Below are 26823 nucleotides of genomic sequence, written 5' to 3'. Positions count from 1 at the left end.
GGACTCAAGGTCACACACTAAGTCCCCAAGACACAAGTTAGCATAGTATCTAGTACAGAGATGGTTACTCACCTAAGTCCCCAGACACAAGAGGTCGAGATGGGGACTTAGGGCGAGCTACAGGGGTCTTATATACACAAATCCATGGTCCAAGAATAGTACAAGAGAATCACATGCAGGGCACAAGGATGAGTAAGACCGACCCACTTAGGTGGGTCAGGATTATGAATCAAGGAGTTAGAAGGAATAACGAGTCATTGTTCATGAGTAAGCGGAATAAAACTCCGGTGGCTGTGCAAGGCTGTGCAAGGCAGTGCAGGGCAGTGTCAATGATGCTGTACTGCTGCCACTGAAGGTCACGTGACTTTGGAAAAGGAAAGGTGGGAAAAGGAAAATGATAAGTCCATATTTAGAAATGAAAAATGCGAAAATAAATTGTCCTTCTCTTCTCATCACAATCTACGCTGAATTCAATCAACGTTATGTACTCGGCATGGTTCAATTTGAGCCCGCAACTGAGGAGGAACACAGCATTTTAACCCAATCAATCGCACCGGCGGCTACTACAGGAGATGCCAACGTTATCATCACCCAGGCACAACTTCTTGGCAGTCCCGAAACTCTTCCCGTCGCGTGAGTTCATCCTATATCTCTCTTCCACCGCACTAAAGGCCTGCAGGGCTACGGCAGGCAACTTCACTCCACCGCCACCCATCCCTCATGGAAGAAGATTCCAATGCCCTGTTGACGATTGCGGGCAAAGCTACGGCAGGCGTACAGATTACCGTCGCCACTATCTGGATGTACATACGTTGCCTCTCCGGTGCCCATGTTGCCCTAGCACCTTTCAGCGGACTCGAGTGTACCAGCTCGATGCTCACAGTGGGTGCTGATCCCCATTTCTCCTGGAATGTTAACTGAAATGACAACCTAGTGAGCAACAAACATACCTCTGTTGGGCCCATTTGACAGAGCGCCGTCGTAGACATCGTTGCTCGGGGAACAAAACGGCCTCGCCGTCCAGGTTTCAATTTACAGCCGCCATCTCGTTATCCCACCGTATTGCGTGGTGACGTCAGTCTACCTGCGGCCCTTTGGTTTCCAGCTCGCTTCCTCCATCCTATTGCCCTGACTCGGACCAACCATCTTATCGCCGATTCACTCTCTTGTTTGTCGAGACTCGTTCACCACCACCATCATCATCGTCCCAGCAAACCGGCGCGGCATCGTTATACCATGCGACTTGGCTCGGCTAGGTTGCCGAAGATCGGATCTCACAACTACACATGCGCGGAGCTGCCGAGGACTCATCACACGCTACGATGCTTTAACGCTCAACAACGCACACCCATAACTCAGTGCTCGACCACCCCGGCTATGTCAACCTAGAACGGACAGCGGCCTTTCGCCGTCGGTGCACCGTTCGTGGTTGGCATACGCGATGGGGAGGTTGCACATATTATCCGTTCACTTCTTGCATATTCTCGTTGTGGAGCAAGGAGCAGGTTTTGTGCGGATCTGTTGTAACAACGACGTACTACTAACAGGTGCACTTATCCGTGGAGCTGCCGGCCACTTATCCATCGGGATCTTCTATCGTGTACGCTTCGCGTAACTCTGGTACTTGTAGAGTCTTATAATTTCTTTGTATGGATGACACCACCACATTGTAGTTACACATTTTTGTCTCGTTGACCGGAACGAAAAGGCGTTGAACATGATCAGTTCATCTTCATGCATACACCTCCATGTGGCCAATTGACGAGGAACTGTGCTTCGATCCGAACATTAACATCTCGTGCGAGGCTTAACCAATCCTCTACTCCACCGTTGCAGGTCAAGCTCTTCGTCGATCGAGCATGTCCGTGATCGTGAAGTCCCTTTCCCCCAGGCGAAACACTGAACCACTTGAAGCGGCGCGCCCTCGCATCGGGCGCGGGAGGATGACGACGTGCTCGGGCTGGCGCGTCGAGACCACGGAACCACAACTTTCGATCGGGCAGAGCGTCGACATGCATTGCAGCGTCCCGTACAAGGGAGCGTGTGTCAGTCGGACCAGTCCCTCTTGCTGCGGCTCTGCTTCTTGCAGCTTTGCTTTGCTTTGGCGATCCGGCGTCGAGTCTGATCGGCGACCTCCAGTTTCCGGACCCGCTCCTTCTGTTCTGGGGAGGCCTCGTTGACGATAGAAGCCGATGCGGCTTGAACGATCAGCGTGCGTAGCTGTAGGCGTGCATTGTCAGGGACTCGCTCGAGACGAAGACACGGACAAGGAGATGCATGCCTTGGACAGGCATTCGTCTATGTTTTGTGCTTGCGAGCGATGTACCGTGGATGTGATGAGGATGCTGCGGGAGGACGCTGCATAATGGGGCTGCCAAGGTCCTTGGTCATGGTTCATTCGTGTGATTGGCCAACAAGGGGACATACCGATCGTACAATATAACCTCTTGCCCAAGGTGGTATCCATCCAGCGTCAACGGGGCATCGAAGGGTCGCTTTCGTATTGACTTTGTTCACGTTCTGGAGAGCGCGTCAACATCCTCCTCTCGAGTGGCAAGGGGGCGTGCTAACTTGCCCACCAGGACCCGAGCTCCTCGAGAACGTTAGCTCAACTAACTCCCTTGGCAATACCGGGCTCGCTTTGAAGCGGTCCAACCACATGCGTGCCTTATTGTTGTCCTCGAGGGTGCGGAGCACCTTCAGTGCTGGCGGGGTCGGTATGCCATGATCTGAATGCGCGAAGCGGGACAACAATGGATCCAAGGGTCGCAGCGTCACAGAAAAGGGCTTTGGTCTCAGTACCGCGGTCAGGTTCGCTAGGACATGTCGCCGCAGAAACATCACAAGTTGTTCCGAGCCTCTGACGGAAAAGCCCGTTGACGTCATCTCGATGCACAGCCCCAATGTGAGAGCCAGCAAGGCCGAGCGCAAACGTAGGATACGCGAACCACGATAACCTCCTTGGGCTCCTTGGCTCACAAGTTCTGCGATTTCTTACAGCTGGGATAAGTTCTTGATAGCTAGCAGCTTGTAAGGAACGATCGGGAAACATGACGGTCACCGTCGATCCTAGGTAAGCGTCGTCACTGGAGGAAATAAGTATGATTCCCCGGGAGTCGGCTAACATATTTGACTACGCAGCATCGCTGACAAGCCGCAGCGACCGACCTTCACCTCGAACACAACGTCACCTTTGGACCAGCTCCGGAAGCCAGGCGTGTCCGTGATGGAACGAACGCCCTCGGGAGGGTTCAGCACGACGAATGGCACGCTCTACGTCTCCAAGCCGTTTCGGAGCAGAACGAGCAAGAAGATGCGCGCGATGGTCAGCTTTGCCCCGCGCAAGAGCGCGTTTGACATTCAGAACGAGCAGAGCATAACGAATGAGTTCAGGGTACGTCATTCATATGCCCTGCGACCGTGTATGCGACTTGAATTGGGTATACTTTCCCAACATAGGGCTTCTTCACACTCTTCTGGATCTCAATCTTCATCCTCGCCGTGGGTGCCTACGTCCGCTCCTTCGAAAGATCAGGCTACTTCCTTGAGCTTGCCTTCGCGCGGCTCATGTCCCGCAACGCTGTATCTCTCGCCATCTCCGATGCAGTGCTCGTCCTCAGTACCGGCTTTTGCGTGCCGTTCGCAAAAGCCGTTTCGAAAGGCTGGATACGCTACTACTGGTTCGGCGTCGTGATTCAGCACGTCTTCCAGACGTTCCTTCTCGCCGTTACCGTAACCTGGACATCCAATCAGTGCGTATGACTGTGATGATCCTTCCGGCCGGTCCTCATTTTTGTCACAGACATTGGCCATGGGTTCAGTCCGGCTTCCTTACCCTGCACACCCTCGTTATGATTATGAAAATGCACTCCTACATGTCGACGAACGGCTATCTCTCCTACGCGCACGCGCACGCTCAGCAACTCTTGGCCCAGTTGCAGAAGGCTGCCAACGCGCAGGGAGGCTGGCAGAAGGCTCTCTCCGACGCCAAGGCGAACAGTCCGGAGGCTCACGACGAGAAGGAAAAGGAGGGTGAACTAACCCCGAGTGTATCCAACACCGCCAGCTCCCCCGCTGTCGGCACCCCGGCAGTACCGACCGGTGCGGACGTGAGCACCTCCTATATAGACGCCGACGCGGCCTCAACTCTGCGCCAACGCCTTGTAGCCGCCACAAATGCGGCCCAGAAAGCTGGCACCAACGAAGAAAGCGCCTCCAAGCTAGTATCCGAGGCCGCCGCCGCCGTCAAACCTTCCCCAGGTGACACTGTGATGTCTGCACATCCGCCGGCCATCTCCACGGATTCCGATTCTCCTCGTGCACCCACTCCGCATCCCCTCGTGCATCATCCAGACCCAACGATTGCGGATTTGGTCAGGGAGTACTCTGAATTGGAGTCCGAGCTTACATCCATGGGTCCGAAGTATGTGCGCTGGCCAGAGAACATTACCTGGAAGGACTTTGCCGTCTATCAGCTCATCCCGACACTCGTTTACGAGCTTGAGTATCCGCGCACGGACAAGTCAGTGACCACCGCTTAGCCCCGCAAATCAACATACTGACGTTGAGCGAACTGGCAGGATACGGCCATTATACGTGTTTGAGAAGACAGTTGCCACCTTCGGCACCTTTGCGTTGCTATACACCGTCACAGAGGCATTTATCCTGCCTCTTACCCCAACACCGGATCAATCGTTCCCTAAATCGCTGCTGGACCTCGCGCTCCCCTTCATGATCGCATATCTGTTACTATTCTATCTTATCTTCGGTACGTTGTCATCCAAGAATGGATCCAGGCAAGTCGCTAATACAAAGTCATCCAACAACAGAGTGCATATGCAACGCTTTCGCCGAGTTATCATAGTATGTCATCCGTGCACAAAATCTTCCAACAAGACCAAGTAACCTGTTTACAGCTTCGCCGACCGCCAATTTTATGAGGACTGGTGGAACTCGACATCCTGGGACGAATTCTCCCGGAAATGGAACAAGCCCGTTCATACGTTCCTCCTCCGACACGTATACGCGTCCAGCATATCAACCTATCGCATCTCGCGAGGCTCGGCTATGTTCCTTACGTTCCTGCTCAGTGCGGCAGTGCACGAGCTCGTGATGGTGATTGTGACGCACAAGATCAGGTCAGTCTCCTCATTCTTCTTTCCGTTCTCTGATACACGTAAGCGGTTGCTCACAAGATGGGCTGCTACAGAATGTACCTCTTTGTGATGCAGCTCGCCCAAATCCCACTGATATTCATTGGCCGGATACCTGCCATCAAGCAAAACAAGCTTCTAGGCAACATCGTCTTCTGGATCGGGCTCTACGCCGGCTTCCCGTTGCTATGCGTCGCGTACTGCGCATATTGATCTTTCCACCTCACTGAGCAAGGAACAGTTATGGGTTGAGGCAGCAAGGGGATGCGCCTAGCTTTTCGATTACGAACCATATGACCTTATCGCGCCGACACGCTTCTTCACGATTCGAGTATCCCCGTTGGCTTCATAGACCTTTCCGATACCTAGCTATCGCTCATCTCTGCGCCATGTAGCACACTTGTATAAGAAACCCGTATATCTTACAGTGCTATCGGACAATAATAACGGATCCGTCACTCCCCCTTGGCTCCGTTTTTCTCCCCGACGTCAAGCGCCACCAGGAATCGGCTGACCGCACTACATGCGCCGACGCTGAGCCTCCACTGCGAAGAACGGGAAGATCGACTTACTTATAACCGGCGCACGTCCCAGTGATCTCGACGATCTCCCGCTCGTCCTTGCAATGCTCCCGAAGCCGCGCGAAGGTCTCGTCGCTCACCGTCACGTCCCGCGTCATCTCGACGGCATATGCCCACGCCGCGTGCTGCTTGGGCGAAAGACCCACGCCGTTCCCGGCTTTGATACCTGCGAGCGCCTCGTCGCTCACGCCTGCGGCCGACGCCAGCGGCGCATGATGGTCCCATTCTACGTACACACGCGGTTGATGCATCTATGCGCGCAGAAACGCCGCTTTCACGGGCACGCACCGTACAGCGCGCCATTTACGGCTGCGACCGCGCAGATGACGATCTCGCGTATGTCCGGGGTCAGAAGCATCTCCGTCCGGATGGCGCCGATAAATGCGTTCCAGCCCGCGGCGTAGGGTGGGGAATGGAGAAGCGCGAGGTCGAGTGCCTGCAAAGGTCGAGGATGGCGTCGAGCCGCGATCGCCGCGATCGTCTGGTCTGTTGCGGGATCTCCGGTGGACTCACCCCGCGGGGGTGGGGTGAAGTACGGAAGGCGCATGAGCGGTATGAAGGAAAAAGACGGGATATAGATCAGATAAGATCGACCTTACAGGCGTAGCTTAAGGGTGCATGATCCTGAGAGTATCGCGCCCGAACGTACCTTAATAGGGACATCGACTGAATTCACTCGCGAATTCGAAGACTCGAATGGCTGGCTATTTCGTGACAGTTTGACACCAAACGGATACGTTCCTCAATAAGCAAGCCGGTGTCAGTCCTCGGGGAGTTACTCATACAGCTACTCGATCGGGCATCCTGAGTTCTACTCCCAACTCCCATTGTTCCGCTCCGCAACGTCAAGAGCCACCAAAAAGCGCGTAGTCGCTCTGTAAAAAGGTCGTCGGCAAGATCAACCAAGGTGAAACGTTTCCTCGTCATCTCGACGGCATATTCCCACACCGTGCGGTGTTTATCCACCATGCCTGCCCCACTGCCTGATTTGATGCCCTCCAGAGTCTCTTTGCTTACACCGGCTTTTAGCGCGAGGGGAACACGGTGATCCCATGCTGCTCGCGCGAAATGAAATTGGGGATGACCAGACACGCGTCACAGTCCGCCAACAAAGGCGGGCCTTCAAGCTAACATACCGTACAGTGCCCCGTTTAGCGTCGCGACTGTGCAGATAATGATTTCTTTCACATCATCGGAAAGCGACGTTTGGGTGCGGATGGCGCCAAGAAACGAGCTCCAACCCGCAGCATAGGGCGCCGAGTGCAGAAGAGCAAGGTCGAGCTCTTGTAGAGCTCCAGGGCGTCGGCGAGCGGAAATAGACGCTATGGTCTCGTCGAGGAAATCGTCCCACGTAGACTTCCCTGGTGAAGGGGGCGTGAAGTGCACATCAGAGACGGATGGATTGAGAGGAGAGGAGCAGATCCGATGCGCCAAACTCAGTTACCGCGCTTCGGGGTGAGAGCGAGTTGCCGGCATTTGCCCATGCACAAATATATTGTAGGTCAAAGCAAAGATACAAATGCACCACAGTCGTTGAAAGCGGGAGGCAAAGACGTAGCTCTGATCAGGATCACGAGCGAGTGAGCCACGTCCAGGTGAAAGTATGGAAGGAGAGCCTGCCAAGACGATTGCAACTGTGGGCAAATGGGTGTAGTAAGAGCAGCAGTAATAGAGTGAGATCGTCTAGAATCGACTGCCACCGTGTTCGGGATTGTAGCCTGGCGAAGGAGAAGTATCGGTTGAACAGTCAGCACAGGCGTGCTCCGATGACACGCACGTATAGCTCAAACCCCAGCGTATCTGGCGATATGTTGCTTTGCAGACCCAGCAGCTTGCATATGATGATCGAGGCCACAGATGTCTTTCATCAGGAATGTCCGTGGCATTGTCGCGCGCGGCATTGTCTGCGAGGCAGATATATATGAGGCGAGGGCGATAGCATCCACCCAGCAGATCTTTTTGTCCAGAATGAGCGCCAGCACGTCCAAACGAAACCGCGTAAAGATTAAAAGAAGGGTGTCAGGAATGGTCGAACGCATCTTCCGTCCTAAGGTCAGCCACTTCACTGCCCATAAAGTCATGCTCATGTGACGCCGTCAGCGTTCCGCCCGCCGTGCCCCCAATGGGGTCGACCTCCCACCCGACACCGGTGACGAGCCTTTGCTCTTTGCCTCGTCCGATGCATACGACACGAGTGTCACCTCCTCCGACATAGACCACGGAACTCCGGCGATTCAAAACGCCGTCGCTCCGGAATGCGTGTCTCCTGAGGTGGAGGAGTTCAGTGCGGCAGAGGGTGAAGTGTCGGGGACTCCGTCAGAACGCGAAAGTGCGGCCCACGACAGCGACGGAGGCTCCAGTATTATGGGCGTGGCAGGATGGACTGAGGCTGGAGGGCTATCCATCTGGTCGGAGCCATCAAGTTCGGAACACGACAGCCACGAAAGCTCCCCGCCCTCGGCCTCGGGCAGCTCCTCAATCCTGCAGAACCTCGACATCCTAATCGAACTTGCGGATGCAGTGAATTTGCACACTTCACCACCGCATTGCAATATGGATATGCAGGTCGTTGTGTTCAAGTCTCCATTCACTATCCCCGTGTCATTCGTGCCACATCTCCACGCGAAGATGTCCTTCCAATTGACGTGGTGGCTCCGAACAGTCCCAACTCTTGCTATGTAACGCTGTCCCGATGATTCCAAGAAATAATAATATAATACATCCTACCGTGTTCGTGCCGCCGTTGACTGCAACCCTAATCACCCCGGGTCTCATCTACCGCCCGGATGAGAACCTCGATCTTGGCGGAGCGAGGCTTGATAGTACACGGGAACGGCTTGGGATGGCTGATGATGCCACTTGTATGCTCCACGACAGGCTCCAGGACGCGTCCAGTGTCGTCAACCGACTTGCTGATATCAAATGCGGCCAGTGACATCGCGCACGCCAGGAAGACGGACGAATCACCCAACGCCTGACCTAGAGGTAAGATGATATGACTGATATCAGCGACGGCCGACAGCAACTGACAGAAGGGACATACCTGGGCAGACGCGTCGCCCGAACCCGAAGCAGAAAGAACGTGGATCTGGCTCTGCTGGTTTTCCTGGTGAAGCGATGAACCGTAACGGATCAAATGTCATGGGGTCTTTGTATGTCCTAGGGTCATGCAAGAAGCCCCTATACACGGCACATTCAGATCTTGAACTGTTTGAGTTTAACTATGTTAAACCGTGATGCGTACCAAATATTCGCAATGACTACTGTGCCCTTGGGTATGAAGTATCCGTCGTGGATATCGTCCTCCCTCACAACGTGCGGAAGACCTTGCAAGAACGCGGATCAGCGTGGCGACCCAATTAGAGCACCAGTGTGTACCGAACCTTGCGGAGCCACGGGATGCCACCGGAATACCTCCTTCACCAGGGCATCCGTGTACGGTAGATTTGGTCGGTCAGCGAGCGTCGGCAGTCGGTCAGTACCGACCACGCTGTCAATCTCGGCCTGCGCCTTCTTCTGGATATCTGGATACAACGTCATGAGGAGGTAGAAATTGTACTCAGCCTGTGGGTTGCTTCAATATGTGCAGACATAGTATGCAGCAGCGAGCGATTAACTTACAGCGACGGACTGGGAAGTAGGCACAATCAAACTCATGCATCGGGCTTTGACAATGTTCACGGGACAAGTACTCACCGTATCCGCTCCTCCTATGGATCGGGCATGAGCATCATGCTCTCAACGGATTCCTAGCATGAATAACTCACCGCCGTATAGATCAAGCGAACCCCATTTGACGAGCTCCTCCGTGTACGGAACACCGCCCTCTGCTAGTCTCTCCAAGTATATTGACGTGTACGATCGAGGTGCCTTTCCTGCGGCCTTGGCCCGAGATGAATCATGCAGCGCCGTTACCTGGGGTGATGAGGGTCTCGCACCATCTGTCCCCTCACGAACGCGAGAGGGGCGTTGACAGACTCAAGCAGCCTACGACGCATTTCTCTGGCGCTCTTTTTGAAGCCCATGCCCGGTAGCCACCCAGGAAGGTGTGCAACTGGCGCCTTTCGGTGAATGCGAGAATTCGTACAAAGGGAGGGTACTCACGAAACGGTATGGCATCAACGAGGTAACGTCCTGGAGTTGTGACCTCGCCGAACTCGTCCATCACGCGTTCAATGCGGGAAATCATAGGATCTTCGCCCTCCACGACGTCGTACCCATGGCATATCTTGATAATGATTGCCCCTGCCAGCCTAGTTGATATTCATATGACCGAAATGAGCATCTACTCGGTGTTGCAGATCACCAACATACTTGCGAATGTGCCTGGGGAGGTTGGAGGGATCATCCAGCACCCTCAGGAGGAAACGGTGCGTTTCACGCTCTTCAATGGGAGCAAACCCCGCTAGGTTATCCCTTCCCGCCAATATACCTGACATAAATTTTAGAGACCATCTCGTGGGATAGTAGTTTCGTGGGCGAACACGGACCATGGAACAGCCGTCTGAACTGCCTGAAACGCTCGTCAGCTGACCGGAGCGTGATATGCTGGTCATGGCCGACAAGCTCTCCAGCCATCACCATCCGTGGTCGGTCACTGTAGATGTTGGACTTCTTATCTGAAGGTCCCTCGTCAGCGAAGTTTAGTCGAAATCGGCTACTGAGGACTAACCCAGCGTATCGGCAGCCACTCGTGACGAGTTCAGGATGAGCATTTTCTGTCCGAGGACATCCACCATCGCCATATCACCTGGCAGGAGTGAGGAGTTGTACATGGTGTTGAGGACGGGAACGTAGAACAAATCAGGCCCCCCATACCGTGTTCTGCTCCCCATTCTGTGTACGTCTTCCATTCTTGCTCCTTCGGTAGCTGCAGGAGGTTTCCAATACCGGGGAGTCCTTTAGGTCCCGGCGGGTATGAAGCAGGGAGGCGTTTCCTCGTCAAGAAGTGTTTGGCCAAGTAGATCGCAAAGGCCACCACAGACACGTCGAGGACGCGGACCTTGGAGAGCACATCTTGAAAGCGAATGATGTTCATTTCCTTGAGCATGCTAAATGACGTGCTGGGATAGGATGGTCCGCCGAAGGTAAGCATGACACCATATTCATAGTCCCAGCCCTAACTTCAGGCGACCAAGCGTTTCCGCCCGCAGAAATTCCCATGAGGCGGAGCTACGTAGAAGCGAAGGCAAAGGAAGGCAATCAGGAAATGGTTTGCGGTCCCGGATCAGTGCATATCCGCGGTGCATTGGCGTTGGCATGCACCCGTTCTTGGGGAGGTTCAGAGTGCGGGCTTTCAGATCTTCCGACTTCAATACTGAAGTATGTAGACGTGTCTCCATAATCCGCATGTCATTTTACAGCGGTATATGATTGTCTCCCGCGGGCTTTCAGGCCGTCTTCCGCGGCGTCAGGCCAGAGCGTTGTCGATCATCGGAGGGAGGACCGGACCGTGATGTCGGGAGCAATCTCACTGCGGTCAATCGTGGCGAATCTGCTTCCGGCCTTGTGCGAATGTGGAAAATAGGAAATACATGTGATGCCCGGATTACGTTCGTTGACAATACACTGAACAACAGGGAATGCGTTAAATGGTGCTCCCTCCAGCCTTCTTATCTGTATACGACTTCAATCTGTACAGATGTCAATTAGACATGGGAGAGACTACAGCAACAACAACGATTCAAGCATTCACCTTTGGTAATCCCGTTCAACCTTGGCCTTATCATTCTTTTTCCTCTTCTCTCCTCCTTCATCCCCGCTACCTCCGCCGCCCTTCTTCTTCTCCTTTCTCGCGCGCCGCTTCTGTTCTTTCTCCAGAGTCTCATCCATGGCAAGAATATCCTTGATAGACGGCACGGCGGAGGATGCCAGAGGCTGCAACCGCATTGGTTGTTCTTCGGAGTCTTCCTCCTCCGGAGCCTTTTGCTCTGCCTGTTGTGGTGAACGAGATCCGCCCGCCAATTTCACCTCTGATAGCGCTGGGAGTAAAGGCGCTTCCTGTTCCGCTTCGGGCTCGTCATCGTCAAACCAGCCTTTTCGTTTACGAGGTGGGGCAGTTTCCGGTGGTCCGCTCTGTTCCTTTGAGCCATGATCCTGCGCATCATGGTTCTCCCGAGGGTCATCTTCATCCTCGTCATCTTCATCACCGAGATTGAGCCCTTCGTACTCCCCAGCGCCCGCGAAGATGTCAAAGTCTTCATCGACGGGCTCGTGCTCGTGCTCTGGGGGCGGCGGTGCAGGTGCAGGTGCCGATGTCGATGTCATCCCTTCTGCGGGCGTCGTCTCTGCCTTCGTCTCGTCACCCTTGCCCTCCTCGACCTTTCTCTTCTTTTTCTTCTTCTTGCCTTCGCCTTCCTCCTTGCCCTTCTTCCTCTTCGCCTTATCATCTGCCTGCCCTATGGGTTTGAACCCAATTGGCTTGAATTTGCCCTCCTTCTTTTTCGCCTCTGGCGGGTCAACCTTTTTCTCCTCTTTCTCCTGTTCCGGCTCGACACCCGAGCCATCTCCCGCCTGGTCCGTCGTTCTCCGCTCCTTGAGCTGCTTCAACACGTCCGCCCTTGATCGCTTCTTTGTGGTTTCCACCTCTCTGAATACTTGCTCTAGCTCTTCGTCATCTTGCGTTGCTGACGTCTGGGCTTCCTTCGCCTTGTTTTGTTCGAGCAGAGAGTAGTCGAGACCCTTGACGAGAACAGAGTGTTCGCTATTGCCCCCAAGATACCGTCGCTTCTCGTCTAACTGTATCAAACGTGTTGTTGAGCGTCTGAAACACATTCCTTACAGCGATGAACGCACCGAGCCCTTGTCCTCCTCGTTCGCATGCTGCTTCTCGAAGTCCTCTAATAGTGCTTCCACCTGGATGAGACACGTCAGATGCATGGAGCGACACCAGACGCGAGTGGTACAGGACGTACATGCGCAAAGTCGTTACCGCCGCCCGTCCGACGCTCTGCAGCACGATCACGGTACTTTCCGTCCGCACCTTTGACTTTGCGAGGTTTGAAGGCGGGCTGCGACGGGTCTATCAATTTCGCCTTTCTGACGCGGTTTCGTCAGAATTGAATGAATGTGAACCGCAACAACGGATGTATTCGAACGCACTTGGAAGCGGATGCTGCCGCGGCAAGCAGAGAGCCGCGCGAGGTGGATGCCCTGCTGGCTACCGGTCTAGGCGTTTGCAGCAGCTTTCTGAACGATTCCTGATTATGAATCGCATCAATTGCATGAGATGACCTGCGTATGATCAGACGAACTTGGTCCATGAAATCTGCGGCAGCGGTTGCAGGCAAGCCTGTGACCGCGGTGGCTGTGCCCGTATCCCTCTTCGCTGGAGCTTTCGGTCTGCATTCACGGTTGAACTTGTGCGACAGTGAGGCTCCAAATCAAGAACGGCGTGGCTGGTCATTGTCATAGACCCACTTTCTTAACCATGTTTGCCCAAGTTCTCCTCTTCCTGGCTACCCTCAGCCTGCTACATGGTTAGCCCAAGCCTACGTTGTCGGTATCCATTGGCTCATACATTCTAAAGCCGCGTATTCCGCCTACGAGCGTTAGTGCAGAAGTTCTTAAAATCTTACATGACAGCTGGAATATGCTGTATATCCAGATTTGTCACATCTCAAAGCCCTTGGAAAACCCGAGGGAGCTTTACCTTCGGACGTGAGTGCTTCCTCTTCGTGAGAGTCAACTAGAATCCCCTGTGCTGAATACCGCCGTATACGTAGGTCGCTGTCGAAGCGATTGTATCTCTCGTGTTGGGGACAATCGGGGCGTCCATGAGGGCGCCAACGCTGAAGGAAATAACATGGGCGAGCGAAATGAAGACAAGGTGCGCAGAGGTTTGCACTGTCCACCGGATTACGCTTACAGTTAGCTTTAGAACGGTGGAGGAGATGAACACAAGATTAGGCTTCGTGCAGTGGGGTCAGCATACGACGAAGTCATGATGTACAGTATGCGGGCATATTAGAGGCGCCTTTCTAACGAAGACGAGACTATTCAACATTGGCCTAGTCGTTTGGCATCAATGTCCCGATCATCACTTCGCGCTCGTTATGGAAGCAATCACAGAGCTTCCTGAAGGGCCTTACCTCAGGATGCTGATCGAGGCACTCTAGGATTCAAGACTTCAAATCACGGCTGATCAGACATGAAGGTGCTTTACCCTACTACGTATAAATGAAGGCGGATCGATGCTGTGCTGTATAAGGCTTGTATCACGGCACATTCACCGAAGCACCGGATTATCGACATGATCCCCTGCTGGCGTCTCGTGAGCATTGTAATAAATCCATGAGCGCTTAAATTGCTGTCCCTCGTCGGAGCGACTTGAAGCGTGACCTCCGACCTCTGAGAAATCGGACTCGACCGCATCGACCACCTCCTTTGCTGATCATAACCCCTGCCGCCTTTTGACTCTCATTATGATACTGTTGTCACCCCAGTGGTGGTTTTTCCTCTTCACACGGACACCAAACACGCTGCTCCAGGTGATTATCTATTCTCATCATTCCTTGGCACTCTTTGACCTACGCGAGTGCACAGTACCGGCTCCTCATTATCCTCAGCAAGCCATTCTCAGGCGAACGTAACGTTCGGGCCTTTAGATGCGGTATTCCATGGATTGTCAAGTTCAGACGCCGCACGACCAGTACGGAAACCCACGCACTGCAATTCCTCCATGCCACAGGTCTCGACATTCCTATTCCTCGCCTGATCGCGTCGTTTGAGCACGGAGGAGCTACATATACGGTTATGACCCGTCTTCCCGGCATCACTGTTTATGATGCTTGCCGTCAGGGTCCTTTGACACCCGACTTGCAACAGACCATCGTGAAAGAGGTGTCTTCTGTCCTCGAGAAATTGCAGACGCTTCGTCAGCCTGAGGCAGACGCCGGAAAAGTGATGATGAGCGCATCTGGTCATGACCTCCCAGACCCTCTCTTCTTCTTTGAAGAACGATCGGGTCCTTTTCCGTCCCCAGCGGCATTATGGGCTCACCTCGGGACATACTGCATCGTGCAAGAATATGAAAAAGAAGTGGACGAGGACACTCGAGCGATCATGGCTGCGGACCCCATTCGATACGTGCACGCAGACTTACGGATGTACAACGTGTTGATACACGATGGTCACGTATCTGGTTTCATTGACTGGGAGGATTCCGGCTGGTACCCGTCATCCTGGCAGGTCCATGCTATGCGATGGCTTTGTCCGGGATGCGAACTGTTCTGGCTGCTCTACTGGCGCCACGAATATCGGTTCTCACCAGAGGCGGAAGCTGCATACACAGCGTCTCATAAGTTCCTCATTCATTCGCCTGTTTGACATCAACGCGTTTGCCATTCCCGACATGTTCCGGTATGAACGTTGTGCTCGACGATCTGTATGTACCAGCCGTGGCTTCTGTATATGAACAAGCGATTTGGTGATCAGCCCTGGGTAGTTCGCAAGCTCAAGAACATTATATTTCAGGAACCTCAACGCGTGGAGATATAGCTACACTTGCAAGCCGCAGACGCTGGACTAGAATCCCTTATATCGGCATGACTTGATTCAACGCAATACGCTGATCTCACTCGAGAACAACTGAAACTCGTCCGCCGTTGTTACTACATATATACAATGGAGTTGGAACTTCGAGTTGATATCCGTAGAACGTGCCTGTCTGGCAACCAAATGGCCGTCGTTCCCCGCGGTGCCTTACACAGCAAGGATGGAAGACTTTCTGTTGCGGTTTATGCCATCCGCGTCACCCTTGCCGAGAGAATGCGGCTTGATCTCCAAGACGTTCCCTGCTCGACTGCCATCGGCTGCGGATGCGTTCGTTTCATCTGTCCTCCTAGACTTTAACTCTGATAGCATCACAATATCTTGATGATTATCGATTGCTGCGCGGACGGCGGACCGGCAGTTGAGGCTGTATAGACATTCAGCACCTGGCCCCGCCAGTCCAGTTCATGATCATGTCCCACTTACAGCGACATGAAAGAGCAGGAGTAAACTACATATATGCGTCAGCAAGAGAACACTTCCAATCCCCGACTTGAAGCAGACGTGCCTCTGACAAGAACAAACCAGAATGGCATGTAGAGGAACTTGTTATGACGTGTCACCAGCTATATGCATCGGTAGTAAGTAACGAATATCAATATTGTCACCACAGCATGGGTAATAGAACATACCACTATCAGTGTTGTTGTAGCGCATACACTACTTTCGATCGTCAGCGTCCCACAATATTTGACCGAATATAAGGGTTTTTACGTGGTGACCAATCCTGCGCACGATCATCATCGTTAGATGATGAGGTATCATTCTCTGGAAGCTTTGCTCACCTGTGTTTAAGGCGTACGTTACAAGCATACTGATTGCGCGGTTTGTCCTGCAGCGACAACAGTTGGAGCGTCTAGGGGATTAGCTGGCTGAAATCAACTCACTTGCTAAAACTGGTTCTGTTGCGGTTCAGGTAAAAGACCATGCCCGAAGCGATCATGGTATCGCATACTACCGCTGTGACCAGGCTGCTGATAGCCCATCCCTGGAGTTGAAAGCGAGGTTATACAAGGAACACGGAACAAGTGCATAATATTTACAAGGATCTTATACTGAGATATGATGGTTTCAATTTGAAACCTAGTGTAAGCATGAGCGGGGATGTGCATCTGACCATGAAATCATCCTGCTTACCCAACTATTGTTCCTCCTTTTCCAGGTGGGACGGAGTTAGCTCGATTTTTCGAGTACTACGTATATTGCGTACCTAGTGCCTCAGCTATTGTCCAAGAAATGGTTAAGCAAGTGACAACGGCCCGATCAACGGAGCGCACTCACCCATATCTCCAGCTGATAGAGCGACCTTCAGTCGTGTTTTGAGTATAGTTAATGAATGAGCGATGAGTCCTCACGTACAATCATCAACGGCAGCCAGATATTGCGCCGACCACTGACTATGTTGTGATACCCATGGCTCAGCAATGTCAAATTACGGTCGTTGGTGTTAGTACGCTTACGTTGATAGATCCGGTGGGCAAAAAACCTAGCCAGTGACATCGGTACAATTGCTGAGTTCATGGCGGTCAAGGACTCACATCTTTATGCATACACCGATGAAATTCTGTAAGTGCCCAGTCAGCTATTACCCTCCGCCCGCTAGACAAAGATATATCTCACTCCGAGGGCCACTTGCAACTATCGAACGGTGAGCCTGCGTACAACTTTCATGACAGAATGAACAAACCAGTAGAGACCTGAATTCTCGTGTCAGATACCATAAAGCATACAGACGTATTCCCCACATACCAAATGGGGCGGGTCAGAGTCAGATACTCGCCAAAGCTTGATACACAGTAATAGTAGATAGCGTGGGAGACAAGCGCGAGATGCAGAGTGTCAGAAACCCTAAGAGAAGCAATGAGTCGTATACTTGCAATCCTATGTTGTAAGTACCATAGGAACCCAACCTAGTACGGAGTATCTTATTGTCATTTCGGTACTAAGAGCGAGCAGAATAATTTCTCACAAATGATCTGAGGAAGAAACCATCCCTTTCGGAGTGCTCTGTGTAGTAGAGATACACCTGCAGGCACGTTATACCATAAACACTGCGAGATTTTAGGCATCGCCGTTGGTAATATATATTTGACCACCGAGACTTACACCGCAGAAGCAATCACACCGACTAGTAACGCACCCAAAGAGTCGTTCAAAGCGATTATCGGCATTGACGGAGTTGGGAGCGAAGTCATCAAGCGAGGTTGTTTATCTTTATAGTATGAGCACCGTGGAGCAGTTGCTCGGAATAACCAAGGAACGTACAGCTTTCAACGCCAGAGGCAAATCTCTGAGCCGGTTGAATGGCTGCCCAGGCATCCTCCGATCCTTGCCGGATGGGACTAAAGTGTGGAAGGCTACTATCGCCGGAAATTGAACGCGCAACCAAGAGGAAGGTCGCAGAGGGACTGATCTCGTGAACACAGACACCGGCGTTCTATAACCATCTCAGATTCCCGACTGATCTTCCATTGAGGTGGTGCCATTTACCGTACCTGTGCGGCGCGGAAACTTCGCTCATTTCAGTAACTTCATGAACACTGTTCCGCTCAGACATTTGCAGGTTACGGCATGGCCTATTCTTCTGGGTATTTTCAGATGATGCTGATTGTGAAAATTGCAATGCATGCTGGCCCGATGATCGCATCCAATGCATCTAACGGTTTCGTGTACGAGATGATCATAGGAAGTGCGATGGCGCTCTGTTAGATGAGTCGGATGATTCATGGTCTAGATCAGGCGCGTGTCGCACAGAGTGTCATCAGTTCCTCGCGTTAGGAATTGTACCGGGTTTGGTAAAAGGTTGTATAGCCATCGTGTAAACTGTCTTCAACTCCATGGACTGTTCAGTAATCGTAAATTTGGGGTATAGTTGCACCCTATGCACATAGAAACGTCCGTTCCATAAGTTCCAGGAAGCGGTGTTTATCGCACGGCTGTGCGTGAGCCATCCAGAGAAGCGAACGTTCAATTCAACAATCAGAAGTAGCGATTCGCCCAGCGCCAGAAATCTCCGGGACGCAACACATCTCGCCGGAGCAGACTTCAGTCGAACGAGCAAAAGGTAATCTTGTTGCCTGTGGTATAGGGTAGACGACGTTGGGTATTCAATGCCGGCATTCAACGTATAGGCCTCAGGAGACAAAGGAGGAGGTGGCCAGAGCGGTACTGTCTGGGCGCCGAGCGTGTGGCAGTGTGTTTGAACAACGCCACGGTCTTGCGCTACGACGGTCCATCACCCTTCATCGCACCGCTACGATTGCCATGGACAGCGACGATGACTTCAAGACTGCCACTCGATCGGTCCCGTCTGATGCGAAAGGGAAGGGGAGAGCAGTGGAACCTGCTGAGGAACACGAACTCGATAATCTCCCCTGGTACGTTAGCACATTAACCGCGACAAGGACGCGTTCTTGACGTGTTTTTCTGCGTGACAGGGTGGAGAAATATCGCCCAGTGACCTTGGATGACGTTGTATCGCATAAGGATATTACTTGCACCAGTGAGGCCGCGTCTATCATTATGCTCTGATTTGGTGGGGAATTGACGGTGACAGCTTGCAGTCGAGAACTTTATACAGAAGAACCGATTGCCTCACCTCCTCTTCTACGGACCGCCTGGAACAGGGAAGACATCTACGATTCTCGCAGTAGCCCGCCGAATATACGGAGATGACTTCCGGAAACAAATCCTAGAGGTGCGCGATGCCCAATGTGTCACCTACTCTCATGCCTGAATAGCGCACCTCTCTAGCTGAACGCGTCGGACGACCGTGGCATTGATGTTGTTCGCGAACAAATCAAACAGTTCGCCGAAACCCGCACGCTATTCTCAAAGGGCTACAAGCTTATCATCCTCGATGAAGCGGACATGATGACACAGGCCGCGCAGGCTGCGCTCCGCCGCGTGATAGAGCAGTACACGAAGAACGTTCGATTTTGCATTATTTGTAACTATGTGAACAAGATTACGCCAGCGATTCAAAGTCGTTGTACCCGATTCCGATTTTCACCACTCCCGATCCCGGAGGTAGAGAGGCGAGTGCAGACAGTCGTCGACGCCGAAGGGTGCGTATAGCAGCATGAGTTACAGTGTATCATGCTGATTGTGGCGTTGTCTAGAGTACAGCTGAGGGAAGACGGAAAGAAAGCGCTGCTCAAGCTTTCCAAAGGAGACATGCGACGAGCATTGAACGTCCTTCAGGCGTGCCATGCTGCATACGACGAGATTGGAGAGACAGAAATCTACAATTGCACTGGCAACCCACATCCGTCCGACATTGAAACCATCGTGAATTCAATGCTAGCGGACGAGTTCACCACGTCGTACCAAAGTGGTTTGTCCCTGCTGATAACGGGATACCGTACTGACCATTTGCGCTGCCCAGTGATCAATGCCTTGAAGACGGAGCGTGGTCTTGCGCTCCAAGACCTGCTAGCTGGTGCCTTCGACTACATTGAAACCATTGAGCTAAAGCCTCATGCGCGGGCATATCTCCTTGACCACTTGGCCACAACGGAGTGCGTATACTGCTCTAGTCTCATCCCCTCTGGAGGTTGACCTACGCGTAATGTCTGAAGATATCGACTATCGACGGGGGGAAGCGAAAAGATTCAGCTCACAGCGCTGCTTGGCGCCTTTAAGGAGATGGTCGAGCTCCAAGCGAAGTGACTGTAGAAACTCCTTGTTATCCCTCTTGATCAGTATGCGTGTTCCTTGTACCAGCCGTTCAGTATTCTCCAATATGCCGATTGCTTCGTAATGTGATACATAAGGTGCGGACTGGCTGATACTGAGAAAATAGTAGAGAATGTCGTGTGGATGACATGAGCAGGAACATGTAAATCAAGATCAATGCGATGTAGGATGTCCGCTTAGTATCCTATGGATTGTATTCGCGCGGAGAGGTGTGTCCGCAAACAACGCCTTGACAAGTTTGACGAGCTCGTCCACCTTGAAATCGACCAGAGCCCCCTGGTCAAAGAGATACGTGACATCCGCAAGAGATGCTTCCTAAGCGTGGCTCAGCATCTGAGTATACGATGAACAATATGAATACGTACCAGTAACTCGGAGAGATATGAATACTTGAGCCAAGAAGGAACATGTGCAACGACAAGCGAAGGCTCTTCCGGATTGTCAAGGAACAGACCTTCAAGTGCGTTCAGGATCTTGCATAGTTCGCTGAGCCGGTGCGACTCGAGCTCGGGAATATCGTCCAGAGCTAAGACATCCGCGAGAATGCGGCGCAGAGCGTGTTCGACCAGTGCACCCAGTGCCGCGTGGTATTTGGTCTTCGTCAGTACACCCTGTAAGTCCCAGAAACGACGTTAAGCTATGGTAAGTAAACGAGACGCAGGTATAACGGACCTTCCATTGATGCCCGACAGTCCGTATGTCTCGTAATACACGACCGACGACGTTCTCGCATGCATCGAAGCGCACCTGATCCGCGAGATTGGTGAAACCATCAGTTTCTGCAAGGGCTGCGTCGATGGCGCTTTCTTGGCGTTCCTACATTACGTCGTAAGCCTGACGAGCAAACTGCAGTGCTGTACGCCTGTAATGCAAAGACGCACGATCGTCGCCTCAAAATACCACGTGCACAACGCCTCCAGCCGCGATTTGCACTCTTGTATCCTCTCAGTAGTCGAGGTGTCGAGTTTATGGTCTCCTTTCTCGACTTTGGCGACCTCTGAGCTCAGCCAGAGGCAGTCATTAGAGAAACGCATGGCTTTTCCCGAGGCTTTACGCAACTCTTGATCGTGCTTTACGGGGTACAGTGCACGGAATAGGTCGAGAACCGCGGGAGCCGATTGGAGCAGCAGCGACCCGGGTGTTGAGGCAGAGGATGAAGTCGAGTCGAAGACGTGCGATGCGGACAAAGCTTTCCCTTCGTCCAATATGGAGTGAAATAAGGCGACAATTTCCTTAGATCGGGCGGAGACGAGGTAGGTCTCCTTGATGGGAACCGCGACGGCTATGTTATGCGGCCGGTGGTCCTGCTTGAAGTGAGATGATGGATGTGGTGGGGTCTTCGTGGGTGGACTCCTCGTGAAGACGGCTGGGTTAGGCACGGGGGAGGGAGCTGGCGACGGGGACGGGGACGGGGACGGGAAGAAGGTCGGCATTGGAGATGGGACAGGCGACGGTGCATTGCTGCCGCCCTTGCCTTTCATCGCAAGCTTCTCCAACCGCGTCGCGCGCTTCGGCGGGGCGGCCGGTTGGGGCACGGGGACAGCCACAGGAGCGGCTGGAGGTGGTGTTGATTCCGTTTTCAGCGGCGGCAACACAGGCGCAGTTTTCGCATCGACAGGCGGATCTTCCCATGGATCGTCCCATGGATCGTCGACCGCAGTGGCGTCATCGCTGGTACCGTTGCTTGCAGAATCATCGTTGACAACTGGCGCGTTTTCAAGTCGGGATACGGGTACTGTGTTCTCCTCGTTATCCTCCCAACCCCATGCGTCGGCAGGATCGTCCTCTGCAGGTTGAGGTTCACCATGTCCATTAGCGCTCTGGTCCTGAGCAGCCGTTGCTGTTGTAGAGGGCAGCGTCGGAGGTTCTTCTGGCACATCGTCATCGAATCCCCAACCGTCGTCGTCTGCTGATACCTCGGGGTGCCCGTTGGTGGCAACAGATGCAGCATGCTGCGATCTGTCTTCCGGCCTCCATTCGTCTTCATCCTCATGTTCCACCTGCACGTCCTGCTGAACCGGAATCACGTCCGATTTCACTGGACGTGTCACCGTCACCAGTTCCGCTCGGAACGTCGCGTCATGACCGGCTGCAGTGATGATAGCCCTGGCGCGGTCAAGCAGGTCCACGCGCCGTTTGCGCTCGTAGTGCACACCCACGGAATCAACCCAATGGGTCACTTCACCGTCCGAGGTGTCCTTCAAAACACGCTCGACGTAACCCGCCTCGAACTGACGCGACTTCCGGGCGAGCTCGAGGAAGGGGGGTAAAGCGGCAAGCGATGAAGGCAAAGCTGGAATGAGGAGCTTTTGCAGCAGAGCAGTGGTTAGCGGTTTCGTGAGGGACTGTGGGAAAGTGGTTGCAGCGGGGTCGGGCAAGGCGGGAAAAAAGTGATTCGACAGGAAGGTAAAAACGGTCGCAAGGTTATCAAGTCGAGTGGACAGGTCCTCAGAATTTGGCGGGGAGGGGTAGAGGGTCAAGGTGTGCGAGCTTCCATCAGGCGAGGTGTTGATGGTGATGGAGGTGGGTTGGCTGAGCACGCGTTCAACGTATTGCGAGGTGAGCGCGCGACGCAAGACGCTTGTGTGCGATGCAAGGGAGGCCACATTAAGGGACGAAAGAATCTCGGAGAGAGTTATGGTAGTTTCGGAATGCAGGACTGCAGAGACGGTGAATACATCGTTAAGTTTCTGGCTATGGACGACTTCACCTTTCACGGAAGAACAAATTGTCATTTCAGCAGGAGAGACGTTGACGCTGCGAGAGTATGCTTCGTTCAGAAGCTCTTCCGTCCGATCTTTCAGAACGCGGGATTTGCGCTGCCACATTTCAGACCAGGGCCGTTTTGTCTTTGGAGCACGAGGAACACATACCTGAAGCTCTTTCAGTATCTCTGTCCTATTCAAAGGAGCAGGTGCTCCAGATATCAACGCCTCCACTGACGTCGAATTCCGGACGGCGTCTGCAAGTCGTCCATCCATTGTTGACTGGGACAGTTCTTGAAAGGCAACTCGACAGCGATCCAGGTGTGCAAGACATTGATGTGTTGTATGCGCATTGGCGGCATCTTGGGCGAGGGAAGCACGCTCCCGCAAAGCACGCAGAAGCTTGGGCATAAGACCTGTCTGCGAGCCACGTTATAACGGCCAATGTAAGAGGTGGATAACATACCTCTTCAGCCGATAACGAATGCTCCAGAACCTCGACGTTCGTCGATAATGCATGCAAACGCTCTTGAACTGACTTCGCCGACAGCAGTTGCCGGGTGAAAGCTGCGTGGTCAACATGTACACGCTCATGTATCCGAGTCTAAAATCTTTAGTTATCGCTTTTTATAGCATTCCAATCATGAAATGTAGCAAGTACTCTTGTTTGGTGTATGGATTCGTCGAGTTCTTCGAGCCATTGCGACGCTGCTGTTGCGGTCAGAGTCTTGCTCGTTGTCTCTGAAACCTTCGTTAAGATTCTTGTTGAGATATCTGGCGGGTTTCCAGCGCGAGGAAGATGACTGGGTATTGGGAACGCCATAGAATACAGAGATGTGTATGCTGCCCGGGCTCGGCACGACCAGCGCGAAGGAGAGGGTACCAGGTACAGCCAGGCTCACCCCACGTCACGGACAGTGAAATTGGCGGGATGACAGTGACTTGGGCGTGCGACAAATGTGAGCCACGTGCGTCGAGACAGCATCCTCCGACTCTGCTCTGACCAGAGATCCTCAGCGCTCGAAGACTATGACGGCCGCTCTATTCTCTGGCAATTACTTATGAGGCTGCAAACAGATCATGCGCCGAGGTAACAGATCCTACAGCAGATCTACACCATGGCCTCCATAGCACCAGTTTCCTCCTCTGTTCCCGGCCTTGAAAAACATACGAACCACCAGTCTTCTGTCGTCGCGAGCCCGAGTGAGCCGAGGTGCACGTCAATCATCTTTGACCTCGGAGACGTCCTCTTCACTTGGTCTGCCGAGACTAAAACCTCCATCTCCCCGAGGCTTCTCTATGAAATCCTCCGATCGTCAACCTGGAACGCGTACGAACGGGGCGACGTCGGAGAGGACGAGTGCTACGCACTGGTCGCGGATCAGTTCCACGTGCCTGCATCCGAGGTGGCAGCCGCCTTCCAAGGGGCACGAGATTCCTTGGTCGGAAGCCCGGACATGATCAACATGATCCGCGAGCTCAAGAGCTCCGCGCCCGACCTGCGTGTGTTCGCCATGTCCAACATCTCGGCCCCGGATTGGGAGGTGCTGAAGGAGAAGGCGACGCAGGAGGAGTGGGCGCTGTTCGATCGTGTATTCACGTCCGCCGAAGCGCGCGAGCGGAAGCCCGAGCTAGGGTTCTATCGTCAGGTCATCGAGGGTACGGGGGTAGATCCAACAAAGACGGTGTTCGTCGACGACAAGCTGGAGAATGTTCAGAGCGCTCGTGAACTAGGCATTACTGGCATAGTTTTTGACTCCTTCGAATCCGTCTCGAAACAGTTGTTGGATCTAGTCGTGGAGAAGAGGGATTGACGTAAAGTCCCCAGTATACTGGACCACGCACGCCTTGCCTTCTCATGTATATCCAAGTATCAAGATATGGCTTTCATAGTCGTTATAGAGAAAGCTCTACCAGCTCCGATAATTTACCCAAAATACCCAAAGCGGTGATTGCGATATCTGAACTTATAAGATCGCTTAGGAAGGGGGAACCGGGGCTACGGAAGTGACTGGGCCAGGGTCGGAGGAGAGGGTAGGGAACGGCGTCGTCGCACAGGCCTGCTCAACGTCGGCGTGGCTGAATCCAGCCGGGAAGGTGGCAGCCTTCGTGAGCGTCGGTGGTTCGGGGATGAGCTCGGAGCAGTCCACCATGTCCTCGATGTTGTGGCCAAGCACGGACAGCTTGAGCATCGCCGCCTTGAAAGCCGCCTGCATCTTCGCCTGGTTGTTCACCATGCTCTGCCACTCGCACGCCGTGCGCGAGTCGCGGGCGAGCTCCGAGTCGGATTGGAGACGGATCTCGCCGTGTAGGGGTGACTCGACCTCGCCTTGGTTTCCGCCGGTGCCGGGAAATAGCGTGCCGCGGAGCTGGGTTTCAATGAAGAACTGGGTGTCGAACACGCTAGGAGTAGAATCGAATGGCGTGCCGGGGATGCTGGGGTCGACGTGGTCTGCGGCGGCGATGGTGTGCGACGCAAGAAGGGCGACGACCTCGGCAGGAGTGAAGGCACCGGCATCGGCGAAGCGGGCGAGGATGGAGTCCACAGTGTCGAAGGGCTCCGGGACCGTCATGTCGGCGGCGGGCTTTGTGGCCTCCGGGCGACCGAGGAAGAAGTCCAGGCGCGGAGCCCCGGAACAGTTGGAGACGCCGATGGCCCCAGCGAACTGGATGAAGTCGCCGGCCGTGATGTTGTGCTTGGCGATGAAGGGCGACTGAGCGTCGACAATGTCGTCGATACCACCTGCAAGGAATGTCAATTCAATGATCGATCACCAGGATAGAGCGACGAACCATTCGCATGGAAGGCAGTCTCGATATCTGAGAAGATGATCATAGACCCGTCGGCACCTCCGCCAACGCTGTTAGAAATATGATAAGCACGATCAAGTTACTGAGCAGTGAAGTCTTACTCCTTGGACCGAGAGATACCAATGGCATCGTGGAAGGTAAGACGGAGAGACTCGTGAACCTCCTCGCCGCACTCGCCACCATCGAAGAGGTTCTCCTGGATGTCGTCGCGGATGGCAAACAATGCGCAGCAAGCTGCGTTAGTCGCAGAGTTCACGCCGTCGGGGCAGGCAACGCGGCGGGTGATAGCGGCGTTGACCACCTGCGAGGCAACGACGACAGCAAGAGCAGAAAGGAGCTGGAAGGCCATCGGGGAACGATAAGAAGAGTCCGAGATGAGTAGGAGTGGAAAGGCTCGAAAAAGACGAGTATCCTGTCGTTCAGGAGCTACGCTTTCGAGCCTTTATACTCGTCACCGTCGGGCTATAAGAAATGCGCCAAGTATTTCCCTGGACTCTGCTCAAGCTGCGTACCGCGTTGCGATATTGTGCGAACCAGTCTCATACTAGCAAAGGGATTGGGCAGGCAATCCGAGCGTTTCCGTTGGCCAGTGCCAGCGCCGGAGGTGGATCAGGTACGCGAACGGCCCGCCACCGTGCGTAGGTACGGCACGATTCCCAGAGAGAACGACGCCAACACGCGACCGAAGGTGTATTGAATCCGCCGTGTGGGCACGGTGGAGCGAGGGGCCAGCGCCTCGCATTGTCATTCCAGTTCGCGAGCGCGGCGGGGTAAGAGCCACCCGCAGGGAGCACAGCATCCGCGGACACATGTAGGCAGAGTTCTCCCAACATTCTCGGAAGCCAAGATGAACTTGACGAAGAGAAGCTCTTGGCGTGTAGCAGTCAACCTCGGGGCTAAATCGTGGACCACAGATCCGACGTAGCCATGAGATATCCGGTCAGCGCTACAGAGCGCCATGATATGCATTGCAATAGGAGCGTCTACGGTGGCCACACCGAAAGCAACGTAAGTGGAATTGTCGTGAATCGTCGGGATGTCCATAAATGGTCACTCCACGGTTGTTTAACCTGAGAATGTGCTTGTGCGCCAGCGGAAGGGATGCCCAAGGAATGTTATGAATCTACGCAGATCCATTCGCAGGTTGCGATAGTCACAGCGCTGAGGCCGTGAGCTAGCCATGGACGGTACGACGATACGCACGCGGAATGTGAGAGCAACCCGTAAGTCTGGTAATCGTTGTAGCCCGTGTCGTACAATAGCCGGGGAGGTTGCGCTAATGCCGGCACAGCTGCGAAAGTAATGACCACTCCCAGTCGTGAC

General features: G+C 53.5%; 11 protein-coding genes across 11 annotated transcripts; 5 read left to right on the top strand and 6 right to left on the bottom strand.

Moving 5' to 3' along the window:
• Positions 1-1620: 1620 nt before the first annotated feature.
• On the bottom strand, positions 1621-2841 carry PUNSTDRAFT_101371 (uncharacterized protein; the record flags this gene model as incomplete). The annotated part of the gene is made up of 4 exons (XM_007382728.1): positions 1621-2220; positions 2264-2371; positions 2428-2520; positions 2572-2841. The coding sequence occupies 4 exons, from the start codon at positions 2839-2841 to the stop codon at positions 2047-2049; spliced, it is 645 nt and encodes a 214-aa protein (XP_007382790.1). The 3' UTR covers positions 1621-2046.
• A 385-nt stretch (positions 2842-3226) lies between these two features.
• On the top strand, positions 3227-5366 carry PUNSTDRAFT_66632 (uncharacterized protein; the record flags this gene model as incomplete). The annotated part of the gene is made up of 7 exons (XM_007382727.1): positions 3227-3394; positions 3460-3752; positions 3803-4522; positions 4581-4768; positions 4830-4863; positions 4917-5138; positions 5210-5366. The coding sequence occupies 7 exons, from the start codon at positions 3227-3229 to the stop codon at positions 5364-5366; spliced, it is 1782 nt and encodes a 593-aa protein (XP_007382789.1).
• A 242-nt stretch (positions 5367-5608) lies between these two features.
• On the bottom strand, positions 5609-6281 carry PUNSTDRAFT_112972 (uncharacterized protein; the record flags this gene model as incomplete). The annotated part of the gene is made up of 3 exons (XM_007382726.1): positions 5609-5672; positions 5726-5960; positions 6023-6281. The coding sequence occupies 3 exons, from the start codon at positions 6279-6281 to the stop codon at positions 5609-5611; spliced, it is 558 nt and encodes a 185-aa protein (XP_007382788.1).
• A 1666-nt stretch (positions 6282-7947) lies between these two features.
• Positions 7948-10772, bottom strand: PUNSTDRAFT_101363 (cytochrome P450; the record flags this gene model as incomplete). Its single annotated transcript, XM_007382725.1, has 13 exons — positions 7948-8713; positions 8778-8914; positions 8979-9060; positions 9118-9298; positions 9356-9364; positions 9431-9444; positions 9502-9616; positions 9673-9788; positions 9839-9987; positions 10049-10166; positions 10225-10353; positions 10407-10484; positions 10553-10772. 13 exons carry the CDS (start codon positions 10770-10772, stop codon positions 8490-8492), a joined length of 1572 nt encoding a protein of 523 aa, XP_007382787.1. The 3' UTR covers positions 7948-8489.
• Positions 10773-11242: 470 nt separating this feature from the next.
• Positions 11243-12996, bottom strand: PUNSTDRAFT_119978 (uncharacterized protein; the record flags this gene model as incomplete). Its single annotated transcript, XM_007382724.1, has 6 exons — positions 11243-11367; positions 11430-12472; positions 12530-12589; positions 12649-12772; positions 12836-12933; positions 12988-12996. 6 exons carry the CDS (start codon positions 12994-12996, stop codon positions 11322-11324), a joined length of 1380 nt encoding a protein of 459 aa, XP_007382786.1. The 3' UTR covers positions 11243-11321.
• A 167-nt stretch (positions 12997-13163) lies between these two features.
• PUNSTDRAFT_24611 (uncharacterized protein) lies at positions 13164-13647 on the top strand (the record flags this gene model as incomplete). Its single annotated transcript, XM_007382723.1, has 4 exons — positions 13164-13212; positions 13341-13393; positions 13459-13562; positions 13614-13647. Coding segments are annotated over 4 exons (240 nt in total), but the record flags the coding sequence as incomplete, so codon positions are not given.
• An 841-nt stretch (positions 13648-14488) lies between these two features.
• PUNSTDRAFT_66805 (uncharacterized protein) lies at positions 14489-15061 on the top strand (the record flags this gene model as incomplete). Its single annotated transcript, XM_007382722.1, has 1 exon — positions 14489-15061. One exon carries the CDS (start codon positions 14489-14491, stop codon positions 15059-15061), a length of 573 nt encoding a protein of 190 aa, XP_007382784.1.
• A 3489-nt stretch (positions 15062-18550) lies between these two features.
• PUNSTDRAFT_133307 (P-loop containing nucleoside triphosphate hydrolase protein) lies at positions 18551-19957 on the top strand (the record flags this gene model as incomplete). The annotated part of the gene is made up of 7 exons (XM_007382721.1): positions 18551-18663; positions 18724-18788; positions 18850-18983; positions 19040-19353; positions 19408-19622; positions 19674-19806; positions 19867-19957. 7 exons carry the CDS (start codon positions 18551-18553, stop codon positions 19955-19957), a joined length of 1065 nt encoding a protein of 354 aa, XP_007382783.1.
• A 180-nt stretch (positions 19958-20137) lies between these two features.
• Positions 20138-23512, bottom strand: PUNSTDRAFT_112977 (uncharacterized protein; the record flags this gene model as incomplete). The annotated part of the gene is made up of 8 exons (XM_007382720.1): positions 20138-20299; positions 20350-20595; positions 20657-20800; positions 20866-22643; positions 22695-22803; positions 22858-23109; positions 23156-23293; positions 23351-23512. 8 exons carry the CDS (start codon positions 23510-23512, stop codon positions 20138-20140), a joined length of 2991 nt encoding a protein of 996 aa, XP_007382782.1.
• Positions 23513-23807: 295 nt separating this feature from the next.
• Positions 23808-24615, top strand: PUNSTDRAFT_101357 (HAD-like protein; the record flags this gene model as incomplete). Its single annotated transcript, XM_007382719.1, has 1 exon — positions 23808-24615. One exon carries the CDS (start codon positions 23808-23810, stop codon positions 24501-24503), a length of 696 nt encoding a protein of 231 aa, XP_007382781.1. The 3' UTR covers positions 24504-24615.
• Positions 24616-24668: 53 nt separating this feature from the next.
• MnP4-short (manganese peroxidase 1 precursor) lies at positions 24669-25966 on the bottom strand (the record flags this gene model as incomplete). The annotated part of the gene is made up of 3 exons (XM_007382718.1): positions 25602-25966; positions 25483-25550; positions 24669-25432 (listed from the first exon to the last, which is right to left on the bottom strand). The coding sequence occupies exons 1-3, from the start codon at positions 25847-25849 to the stop codon at positions 24669-24671; spliced, it is 1080 nt and encodes a 359-aa protein (XP_007382780.1). The 5' UTR covers positions 25850-25966.
• Between the last annotated feature and the right edge of the window lie 857 nt (positions 25967-26823).

This window comes from Punctularia strigosozonata (genome assembly GCF_000264995.1).
Source record: "Punctularia strigosozonata HHB-11173 SS5 unplaced genomic scaffold PUNSTscaffold_5, whole genome shotgun sequence".
Classification (NCBI taxonomy): Eukaryota; Fungi; Basidiomycota; class Agaricomycetes; order Corticiales; family Punctulariaceae; genus Punctularia; species Punctularia strigosozonata.
Note: the sequence above shows the minus strand (reverse complement) of the source record. Positions and strands in the feature narration are given on the sequence as shown.